At 34.1% G+C, this 12,882-nt stretch overlaps 1 protein-coding gene across 12 annotated transcripts in view; it reads left to right on the forward strand.

The window, feature by feature from the left end:
• The window catches only part of Hook3 (hook microtubule tethering protein 3), a 166,811-nt gene that overhangs the window by 91,993 nt on the left and 61,936 nt on the right, over nt 1–12,882 (forward strand). For 11 of the 12 annotated variants that reach the window (XM_078031291.1, XM_078031294.1, XM_078031290.1 and 8 more), the window contains 2 exons: nt 3,141–3,208; nt 12,200–12,262. In XM_078031291.1, coding sequence (XP_077887417.1) covers nt 3,141–3,208; nt 12,200–12,262 — 131 coding nt within the window. Of the gene's footprint in view, nt 1–1,134; nt 1,245–3,140; nt 3,209–12,199; nt 12,263–12,882 lie in introns of those variants that run through there. The other variant, XM_078031295.1, reaches the window with a different exon arrangement.

The following is a 12,882-nucleotide window of genomic DNA, read 5'->3' on the forward strand; positions in this document are numbered from 1 at the left end:
TAGCTGTCTCTGTATGTATGATATACAACACAGGGCTTATTGAAATGGCTCTATCATTTACTACCTGACTCACTTTGGACAAGATCTCAGCCTACTTCCATGTCTGCAAAATGAGTATACAAAATCTCCTAGTCATACAAATATAAGGGCTTTGTGCTTAGACACAGTTTGCAGTTAAGAAGTGAAAAGCAGCCGCTAAGAACTTTAAATATTTGTGTTATCTTGACTAACTTCTTTAATTAGGGCAAATAAAATTGAATTTGTAAAAGTAAAGATTAGTAGAGACACTGATAATATTTACTTAGTATCTCCTTTCTCTCTGGTATTCTACTATTCATTAACAGAACAAAAATATGCTTTTTATAGATTAGGAAACTGGGATTCCCAAATATTAAGTGACTTGTCCAAGATTTCTTACTTGTGAGGGGCTAGTCAAGAACAAACACTCATGTTTCTTCCACATTTAAACTTAGGTTAGTATTCTTTATACTATATCATGCTGTAAATTTTGGACAGCTTAGATTTTAGTGTAAATTCCCTTATATACTGCACCTCATTCTCCAGCATTACCTCATAGATATGTACCTAATAACTGTATGTAATTGTATTTTGACCTTTAAAGATTTGTAAATGGTTAAAATTGTACATTAATGTAGTTTTCATCATCATTTTATCATTTAGCATTTTACGGTGTTCGCGGGGAAGGGCCTTGACGTGGCAACACCGCTTCTTAACTAACGCTTCCCCTCTCACACCTACTAACTTCCTAACCCCCATCCCACTTTCTTTACTTCCAGTAGGCTGCCATTGAATTTCCCTTTGCCATTATCAGTGCCATGGCTTCTTCTCTTTCATGTTCACAGTCTTCATTTTGAGATCGGGTCAGTCATCTGAGTTTCATTAGTTTTTGTAGTTTGATGCCTTCAAACAGAATATCTAAAGCACTCCCTTGCTTTATCTCTAAACTCATAGGATGATTGTCATTGAGAAAAACAGAAGAAAACATTGATCTCAGACTAAAGGAATTCCTTACTGGCCAAATAGTAATTATGATGTATTCCTCCGCTTGGATTGTGTATGTTTGTATAATGAAACATTTGATTGGGTTCAAGTATCCTTATGAAAATACTTCCATTAAAACACATTTTTAAAAAAATTTTTAGTTATAGGTTGACACAATATCTTTTGTGTTTTTTTTTTTATGTGCTGCTGAGGATCGAACCCAGGTGCCTCATGCATGCTAGGTGAGCGCTCTACCTCTGAGCCACAACCCCAGCCCCTAAAACACATTTTTGATAAACTAAAAGCTTTGGCATTGACACCAGAATGTCATAATGTCATGGTTTAATAGTGTTTTTAAAATACTTTTTAAAAAACAAGTTGCCTGTCAGGTAGAGGATTACAGTTTAGCATTCCAAATATGAGGGTTTTTATAAATGGATTTTTGGATTTTATTTATGAAACCTAGGGTCTTCGAGTTTCCAGTTGATAGCTACCTAATGTTTATAGTATTGAGAGAGCACAGTGGTGCAAAATTCACAGGGTTAGGAGTTAAGTTCATATTTAAGTCTTGGTTCTACACTTTTCGAGGTGGGTGCTCCAGAACTCATGCATTCTAAGCACTCACTCTACCACTGAAATAAATTTCCTGCCTCTGCATTTTTTAAACCTTGGGTAAAGTTTATTTATCCTTGAATAACTTCTATTAGTTTTCAGTTTTTAATCTGCAACAGGAAAGTATTAACATACTTTGCAGAGTTGTTGAGAAGTATTAGAGATAAACTACACATAAGTCCTTACTAATGAATCTCATCAAAAAATTACCTTGACAATTTGACAAGATTCCTTCATATTCTACTTCTAGTGGTGAGATTTCTTTTATATTTGCTTTTTTTGTATATATGGGATTAGAGTGACAAGTGAAGGCTAAAATTTCCTTATTAGTTTACCTTTTAAAATATTTTTTTGAAAACATATTTACCATGTTTGTTGGAATCCACCTATTTTTTTAATGCTTAATGCCACTTATCCATTATTATATTTGGAAATAATGAAAAATCACTTCCTGGACTGTTTCTTTTAAAATAATATATATATATTTTTAAATATATTTATTTATTTATTTTTATGTGGTGTTGAGGATTGAACCCAGTGCCTCACACATCTATGAGGCAAGTGCTCTACCACTGAGCCATAGCCCTGCTCACTTCCAGGGCTTTTAAGAAGGAAAGAAATTATTGTTTCAATATTGTTGTACTAAGAGCTAAAGAGACCTTTCTTTTTCTGCTGTGGTGAGGATAAGATTGATGAGGTTGCTGTTTTAGCATATTAGAAATATTAGACATTATTTTAAAGCCTGGGATTATACAGTATATGTTTCTCTTTTTTTCCCCTTTCACTCATTTATTTATTTTGTTTTCATTGATGTTTTATATACATATATAAATGATGGAATTTACTGTGGTATGTTTATATATGCACATAACATGCTTTTGTTAATTTAATTCTGCATTTCCTCCCCTTTTCTGTCTCTCTTCCCTTTCTTTTGCTCTTCTACTCCACTAATCTTCCCTATATACAATATTTGTTTAACTATACTATTAGATTCTATCTTAAATTCATCTTAATTCTTTGCTAAGCATGTCTTGGGTTTATTAAGTATTTTCTTTTGTGTAGTAGAAAATACTAGTGTAGAAATTAAAAATAATTCAGTGCTTTAATGTTATATGAGAATAAAAGACTTCAGAGTTTTTTTTAACCATTTAGCAAAGAATAATGTGAAAGATAACTTTTAGATTTTAGTAAAAGTAAGTAAATAAATAAGTAAATGCCTTAAACTATATGATTTCATTTATTTACATTGACAACATGTAATGCTGATGTTGCATTCCCCTGACCCATAGCTGTAGCATCAGCTTTATAAGAAATGATGTAAGGGGAGAAAATGTCTTCAGGAAAGATAAATACTGCGATTTCAGCCTTTGCTTTACCTATGGCACATATGTGAATACATTAAGTATGTATGAGGGACTCATAGGAAGAATCAAAACAAGAAACTAAGAATTTATGAAGTGTTAGCCTTCATCCCCTTGGCTGTATTTACCTTGAACAGTGACATTCTAGATTGTTCTTGTTTGCAGAGTACATCCAAGCCATTATGATGATGGAGGAATCTGTTCAACATGTTGTCATGACAGCCATTCAAGAGGTATGTTGGAGCTTTGTGGTTAAAGAAGTAGAGATTTTACAAAGTAATTTCTCCTACTCATTTTTAGAGCACTTTTTTTAGCAGTGCTGGGGATTGAACTCAAGAATCTTACACATCTTGAGCATCATTCTGCCACAGAGCTTTACCCCCAGCCAAGACCTTTCTTCTTTACATTTATGATAGAGCCTATTTCTTTCTTTTTTGGGGGTGGGGGTACCAGGGATTGAACAACCACTGAATTACCTCCCCAACCCTTTTAAAATATTTTATTTAGAAACAGTCTTTTGCTGAGTTGCTTAATGTCTCCCTAAGTTGCTTTGAACTTGTGATCCTCCTGCCTCAGCCTCCTGTGCTGCTGGGATTACAGGTGTGCACCACCATGCCTGGCCAAGCCTGTTTCATTTTTTATTTTAAAAATCATGTATTTAAAACTCACATCTATTTAGATTTTAAACATTTATTTTGTAAATATAGTTGCAGCTAATCCTAATTTTTAAAAGTGTCCTTAATGAACTAGGAATAGTAGACTAATTCCTAAAGGTAATAAAAAATCATATCTATGTTAAACCAGCAGACTACCTCATACTTAACTATTGTTTTTTCTGTTTGGCAAAAAAATGGGTCCTCAACTCAAGCTATACTCAAAGCAATTACTATTTGAATATTTATTTTAACTGGAAGACATAAAAGTACAAATAAATTGATCAGACTAACACCTGGTTAATCTCAGGATGTGAGAATATTTTCAGCCATAGAAACAATGGAATAAGCCCTGAAAGAAGATAGAAAACTGTATACAGGACATGAATATGCAAGTAACAGAAAAAATACAAACTGCAAACATGAAAAATGCCAAATGCAAATTTAGATAGTGTTTTTTTGCAATGACTTCTGATACCAACTAAGAATTGGGCCCCACTTCAAAGAGGAAGGACATAGCTGTCCACAAGACTGCCCTTACTTCAGAGAACAGCCCCACATTCAGGGTTCCCCAGGCTACTCTCCTATCTGACTATCTGGGTTCAAATTTAGGAGTTACCACTATCCTTAAATTTTGTAATTCACTGGAATAACTCAAAACTCAGAAATGTTAATATGTGACAAATGGATACAAATAAAACCAAATTAATTTCTGAATTTTTAAGTTTCTGTTAAGCCAAAAAGTATATAGGATAAGGTCTGGGAGAGTCCAAAATGCAAAGTTTCTATTGTCCCTTCTCTAAAGATTCAGGATGTCACCCTTATGGCACATCACTGTGTGACAATACATAGATTATTATCACCCAGGGAAGCTTATCTGAGCTTTTGTGTCCAGTCTTCATTGGAATCTCATTACATAATATTATTGATTGAATAACTTACCATAGGTCTGAAATCCATTTTCAGTCCCTACCTCTCCAGAGGTTAAACTGATATCAAGTGGCTTAAAATCCCAATCTTCTAATCACATGGTGGATCTTCCTGGATGTCCAGCCCCCATCTGTAATCATCCTCTTAGATCACATGAATATAAAGACTCCTTTCAGTAAGAAATCCCAGCAGTTTAGACACCACCTCCCTGGATAGGGGCAAAGACTAGCCAAATTCTTTATTACCTAGGACCTTTCAAAAAACCAAAACCTTGGGCTGGGGTTGTGGCTCACTGGTTGAGCACTTGCCTAGCATGTGTGAAGTAGTAGCATTATAGCAGATTATTTGTCCAATTTTTGTGATAAAATATATGTAACACAAAACTTGCCATCCTACCCACTTTTAAATATAAATTCAATTATAATAAATTTTATTCTCTTATACTTTTTGGGGGGAACAGTACTGGGTGGGGATTGAACCCAAGGCCTCATGCATTCCAGGTAAGTGTTCTACCACTGAGTTACACACAAGCCCAATTGTAGTGAATTTTAAGTGCATTAACAGATGCAAATTTATATAGTAAATACAGCACTATCAAAACTGTATTTGATTCTCAGAACCACATGTAAATAAATAAGGTTCATCAACAACAAATATTAAAGAAAAAAAAAAAAGGCAAAGAAGTAGATCAACCCAGCTGCAATGTTGTGAGCAGCTGGTGTAGCTCCAGCTCCTTGGGAATCTGGGGCAGGATGATGACTTGAGCCCAGGAGTTGGAGACCAGCCTGGGCATCATAATAAGACCCCATCTCAAAAGATAAATAATAAAAAGTTGATTAGTATGGCATTTAGAACTGATGTTAGGAGTATAAACTGGCAAATCTTTAAAGAAAATGTTATTATGTCATGTAAGATTAGGTTTGATTATAAATGTTAAAACACCAAAATGATGATGGTCCTGGATTGTTATGAAGACTCTATAGTCCTCAGGGACCCAGCATTCTTCCAGTACATTAAACTTAATAAGGTCTTTGCCATCCATAATACATGATACGCACCTAGTGGTTCAACTGTGGCTTTTTAAGCTTCAGCTTTCACATTTCCAGCCAGCATGAAGGATTAAAGGAAGGGTTTGTATTTCCTTGACATAAACCTGCAGGATTTCCCTCCTTAGTAACCAGATATCACTCACATAGCCACAGCAGGGAGACTGGGGGATCTGGCCCTTACTCTGGGTGCTAATAGACCCAAGTCAACATGTGCGAATTCTGTTGCTAAGAAAGAGTAGGGAAAATAACAGGGGCCACAAACAATTACTGTAATCTGTCCTTATAATTCCATATTTAGGAATTCATCAAAATATATGACATGTAAAGACATGTAAAAATAATTGTAATAATAAGCACTTTCCAGCACCTATTATGTGATAGATAGTGTTGTATTTACTATATAAATTTGCATCTGTTAATGCACTTAAAATTCACTACAATTGGGCTTGTGTGTAACTCAGTGGTAGAACACTTACCTAGAATGCATGAGGCCTTGGGTTCAATCCCCACCTAGTACTGTCCCCACTAAAAAGTATAAGAAAATAAAATTTATTATAATAATTGAATTTATATTTAATAGTGGGTAGGATGGCAAGTTTTGTGTTACATATATTTTATCACAAAAATTGGACAAATAATCTACTACAATCTTGTGAGATGTTGTCATTTGTCCCCATTTTATAAAAGAAAACTGAAATATAGAGAGTTTGAGTAACTAGCTCAGGTTCACACAGGAAATAGTGACAGAGTTAGAACTCAGATCTAAACAGTCTGAATCTAAGGCTCATGCTTATAACAGTTGTGCTGTATCGCCTAAAATAGTTATTTCAGTATTATTTCCTAGTACTGAAACATTAGAAATAACCTAACTACTCAACAAAAGGGTAATTGATAAATTATGGTATATTGGCACATTATGTAGGCATTATGGCATATTTTTTTAAAATAATGACATAGATGAATAATGTTATCATAGATCAGGTTTAAAAAGTTAGATTATAAGCCAGGTGTGGTGATGCACCAATAATCCCAGCAACTTGGGAACCTGAGGCAGGAGGATTGCAAGTTTGAGGCCAGCCTTAGCAAATTAATCAAATCCTGTTTAAAAAATTAAAAGTGCTGAGGATGTAGCTCAGTGGTAAAGTGTCCTTAGGTGCAGTCTCTAGGACCATTAAAAAAAAAAAAAAAGGTAGAATATAAAGCACACGAAGAATGTGTGATTCCATTTATAAAAAAAATAGGATGAGAGAAAACAAACTTACTCAATTTTAACTTCTCTCTTAAAGGTTGAATATTCTTTACTCTTTGTCTGATTTTACTGTAATAACAGATATTATAACAAGAAATACTTTCTAAATTAAAATCTGTGATCATGTGATTTTCATTCTATGAATCTGTCCCAAGAAATTAATTTAAAATTCAGAGATTGAATACAACATTTTTCAAACTACTTTAAATTAATAGAAATGTGAAAGCAGTATATATTCATTGGTACACTTGTATTTAAATTGTGTTACCTTCATCCAATGGAAAATTATGTAATTAATAAAAGTGTGTTTAAAAGGATATCTTATGACTGGAAAAAATTTAAAACATAGTATGAATGAACATATAAAATTAACATACAATGGGATTATAATTAAATTTTCAAAATAAATTATATATTTATTGTATGTGTATTCATTTAGCAAATACTATTTATTGAGTACACAGTATGCACTAGGCACTCTAGTAGATATTATAAATATAACTGAAAGAGATGAAGATGTCCCTTGCCTGTCAAAGGAAAAGAATTAAATAAAAATTCAAGTACAGTAAGAAAAGTGCCATGATGGGGGAAAAATATAGGAGTCCTTGTTGAGAGTATCTAACTCAGTTTGAGGACATTAGGTAAGGCTGCCTCTGAGAGGAAGTGAGGCTGAATACTGAAGGATGAGAATGAGATAAGGAGGTACAAAATTTTTTTCAAAGTCCAAAAGTCAAGAAAAACCAAGACCAAATGACATGGGTTGGAGCCATTGAAAGAACAATGCCTGTAGCAAACATTGTGAGAGAGAAAATGCTCAGAAATGAAATAAGACATACAAGATTATTAGGACACCATGCAGTTTTGTTAAGAGCTATAATTTTGGAAATGAATGAATAGATTCTAAGGAAAAAATACATTGAGACCAGTAATTGAAAAAAATCTGTGCAATAAGGATGGATTGGGGGAAAACAAAAGTGGAGAAAGGGAGACCAATTAAAAGACCTTAATACTTACTCAGTGAAAACAGATGAAAGCCTATACTAAATTATGGCAGTCAGTGTTAGAAATAAACAGATTTGAAAATTGGTAGACATGTTGATCAACGGAACTTAAGAAGAAGGCTTTTCCCTTTGGGCACATTCTGTTTTTATGGTTTCTGATCAGGTGCTATTTTGATTTTTTTTTTAAACTGTAGTAAAATATACAGGACATATAATTTCCCATTAGTAACATTTAACATATAAACAGTGTTGTACCGATATCACCATTATTTAGTTCAGAACTTTTTCATCATCTCAAAAGGAAACCTAGTACCCATGAAGCAGTCTCTTCATTAAGCACAAACTTCCTCCAGCCCTTGGCAACCAGTTATCTGCTGTCTTGTCTCTATAAACATGCCTATTCTGGATATTTTCTATAAATTGAATCATAACACTTGGGGCCATTTGTGTTTGGTTTCTTTTATTTAACGTGTTTTCAAGGTTTGTTCTAGTATATATCCTTACTTTTCCTTTTTATGACTAAATATTGTTCTGCTTTTTGGATATACCACATTTTGTTTATCTGTTCATTGGTTGATGGACATTTGAGTTATTTCCCTCTAACGGCTGTTGTGAATAATGCTGCTGTGGACATGATTGTAAAAGTTTATCTTGAATACATTTTAAAATCTTTTGGATGTTTCCAGATGATGGTCCCTGACTTAAAATGTTCATCAGGGTTTGTTGATTTTAAGATGGCACAGAGAGACTGTACTTCATCTTTTTCATGAAAATTTTCATCTTTTCCTGGGCAGAGATATGATATTATCCTCTTTTGTGATGCTGGGCAGCAGTAGTCATCTATTCCCAGTCAGCCACAAGATCACAAGGGCAAACAAACTGTGGATATTCTGTAGAGTACTCTGTTGCTAAGTTAGGATGTTCAGTAAGCTAAGAATATTAAATGAATTTTTGATGTAACAAAATGTGGCTTATTAGGACATAACTGTAGTGTAAGTTGAGGAGTATCTGTATCCTGAAATGGAATTGCTGGATCATGTAGTAATTCTATGTTTAATTACATGAGGAACTTCAAAAGTGTTTTCTTTTTTTTTTTTTATTGGTTGTTCAAAACCTTACAAAGCTCTTGACATATCATATTTCAAACATTAGTTTCAAGTGAGTTATGAACTCCCATTTTTACCCCAAATACAGATTACAGAATCACATTGGTTACACATTCACCTTTTTACATAATGCGATACTAGTAACTGTTGTATTCTGCTACCTTTCCTATCCTCTACTATCCCCCTCCCCCCATCTTCTCTTTCTATCCCATCTACTGTAATTCATTTCTCTCCTTGTTTTTTCTTCCAATTCCCCTCACAACCTCTTTTCTGTAGTTTTTTATAACAATGAGGGTCTCTTTCCATTTCCATGCAATTCCCCTTTTCTCTCTCTTTCCCTCCCATCTCGTGTCTCTGTTTAATATCAATCTTTTCTTCCTGCTCTTCCTCCCTGCTCTATTCTTAGTTGCTCTCATTATATCAAAGAAGACATTTGGTATTTGTTTTTTAGGGATTGGCTGGCTTCACTAAGTATAATCTGCTCTAATGCCATCCATTTCCCTGCAAATTCCATGATTTTGTCATTTTTTAGTGCTGCGTAATACTCCATGGTGTATAACTGCCACATTTTTAAATCCATTCATCCATTGAAGGGCATCTGGGTTGGTTCCACAGTCTAGCTATTGTGAATCGTGCTGCTGTGAACATCGATGTGGCAGTATCCCTGTAGTACGCTCTTTTAAGGTCTTCAGGGAATAGACCAAGAAGGGCAATAACTGGGTCAAATTGTGGTTCCGTTCCCAGCTTTCCCAGGAATCTCCATACTGCTTTCCAAATTGGCTGAACCAATTTGCAGTCCCACCAGCAATGTACAAGAGTATCCTTTTCCCCACATCCTCTCCAGCACTTGTTATTGTTTGACTTCATGATGGCTGCCAATCTTACTGGAGTGAGATGGTATCTTAGGGTAGTTTTGATTTGCATTTCTCTGACTGCTAGAGATGGTGAGCATTTCAAAAGTGTTTTCTTCTACAGCTATATCATTTTGCATTTCCACCAGTAATGCAGGAGGCTTCTGATTTCTTTACAGCTTGGTCAACCTTTGTTATCATCCATCTTTGTAATAATAGCCTCAAAATGTACATGAATAGTATCTTATTGCTTTGCTTTTGATTTCCATAATGACATTATATTGAGCATTTTTCATGTGTTTGTTGTAGTATCTTTTGGAAGAAATATCTGTTCAAGTAAATGATCATCTTTTAGCCACTTAAATGCTAATAAGCCCCAAGAAAGAGAAAGACAGATGTTGTGATATAAGAAAGAGGACTGATAAATGGAATAGGGTCTCTAAGAAGACCTGTTCTTAGAGGCTTATCCTGCCACTTGTGCTCTCAATTCCATTCCTTCCAGCTTCTTAGCTGGAAGGTAAACTAGAGAAGATAATTGATAAAACAAATGACAAACATGGATTCTAAAGTGGAAAAGGAAAATCCCCAAAATAAGATGACAATGTTAGTAGAAGAAAGAGAAGTAAACTTTAGCCAGGCAAAACCAATAGTGTTCACTGCAATTTCTAAGCAAAGTAAGGAAGAAAGTGAAAACAAGAATGATGGGCTAAGACTGGAAACACGGAGAAGGTGAGAAGAGGGATAGGACCTAGGAGCTCAGTGAAGCTGAGGAACAACTGAATGAAAGATTGACAGTGTTCAGAGTGGGATATTTAACTTTTTAACTTTTTATTGAGAGGTGTTATAATAAGGACCAAAATACAACAAGGGGCAAAAAGGAGAAAAGACTGAAAAAAAATATTTCTTGCTCCCTGCTCCTACCCACTTCTGAATTACAGAATTCTCTGAATATCTTGCCACTGCCTGTATCATACTATACTGTATTTACTGATTTATGTTTCTTTCTTGAATTCTGCTAGACCCATGGTTGTCAAACACAGCTAATTTTTAAGTATATCAAAATTATAAAAGTTATTTTTTTCCAGATGGTAGAGATCTTTTTCATTATATTTTTTCTTCTCTACAATGAGTACCATTTTTTTCAATTTGAAGAAAAGTCTTTTTAAAAATCTTACTATTAATATACTCAACTAAAGCATAAAAATTGAAGCTGGTATTTTTCACTTTCTTGAGATTTTTCCCCCCTATTGTGTTAAAGGATTTTCATTCTCTTCTCATTAGTGAGTTGGAGCAGTGATTCTCAAGTTCCAATGTGCTTCAGATCACCTGGAGTACTTATTGAACTGGTACTTATTGGAGTACTTATCGAACATCAGGCTAACCCTAGATGTTCTGACTCAGTAAAACTGGATGGGGCCCAAGAATTCATATTTCTGACACCAGACCAAGCAGTGCTAATACTGTTGGTCTGGGGATCTCATGTTGAGAAGTGCTGATGTTACTGAACATAACATTTCAGTTCTCTAGAGAGCAGAGTGAAGGATGAAATCACAAGATCTCTTGATATTAAATCCCCACATTTCTAATTGTCCCTCCCCCTTTTGTCCTTCAGATGAAACATGAGAAATCATACAAGACTGGGGCCGTTTGAGTATGCCCCTTTTATTTGTCATGGTCAGAATTTTATCCCTTTCTCCCAACCTTTCAGACATGCTTTGAATCTTCTCTTTGCAATGCAAGGCTGAGAGAAGCAAAGATTTAGGGGAATACTAGTATGTGAATGTAAGTGCTATATTGACATTGTCCACATTTATTCTTTTTTTTTTTTTTTAAAGAGAGAGAGAGGGAGAGAGAAAAAGAGAGAAAATTTTAATATTAATTTTTTATTTATTGGCAGACACAACATCTTTGTTTGTATGTGGTGCTGAGAATTGAACCCGGGCCACACGCATGCCAGGCGATCGAGCTACCGCTTGAGCCACATCCCCAGCCCCCACATTTATTCTTTAGAATTAAGTTGATGCTTAATACCACTATTTTTACTGAAAATCACTGTTTTTAAATTTCTAGCCACATTTTAAACTTTACTATTTGTCTTTTTAGTGATAAAAAATATTATACTTGATTCTTGGCTGAGGCTTATAGTGAAAATGAGCACCTGAATTTAGACCTCTTATATTAAATGAAGGCATTATTCTGGAGTAGAGAAAAATTTCAAACTCTGAAGTATTATTTACAGGAAATTATTTCATTTACTTTTGTGTTTTCATTTTAATTTTTATATTTCAATAGTGGCTAGGTATTTATTTATTTGTTGTGTAAGTATATTATGTAGACTGTCTTTTTTTTGCCTCACTTTTATAATAATTTAAATCTTAATTTCAGCTAATGAGTAAAGAGTCTCCTGTCTCTTCTGGGAATGATGCCTATGTTGACCTTGATCGCCAGGTATGTAATTTGGCCTTATTTATATTCATGCAAAATTTAAAAGGGTAAATTAATGAGAAGCTCTTTTAGTTGAAATTGCTTATGGAATATATTTGTATAATTTTTTATATTTTACCTAAAATTTAAGAACTTAAAATGTTTTGTGAATTGACACCATTTGTAAATTTTTTTCATTCCCCAGTACCTCACCTTTCTGTCCCCTCTGTTGTCTTTATCTCCCTCTTCCTTTTTTAAATTTGTTCTAATTAGTTATACATAAAGTACAATGCATTTTGACACATTGTACATGAATAGAGCACAACTTCTCATTCCTCTGGCTGTACAGAGTCACACCAGTAGTGTAATCATACATATATGTACAGTATTATAATGTTTTTCTCATTCTACTGTCCTGTTTGTAATTTTAATTAAAGTATTATTGCATAACCCACTGAAAACTCTTTTCTTTAACTTATTGTAATTCCTGTTTTCTAGTCATGATTTTTTTCTTTTCCCCTTAGTTTGGTCACATGAAATAGAGAGAAAATCTTACCTTAAGGAAAATTTTCAATACTTTGCTAATTTATACTTTGTAATAATAATGGGATACAACTTGGAAATGTTTGAGAATTAGAATAATA

Source organism: Ictidomys tridecemlineatus, chromosome 14, assembly GCF_052094955.1.
Source record: "Ictidomys tridecemlineatus isolate mIctTri1 chromosome 14, mIctTri1.hap1, whole genome shotgun sequence".
NCBI lineage: Eukaryota > Metazoa > Chordata > Mammalia > Rodentia > Sciuridae > Ictidomys > Ictidomys tridecemlineatus.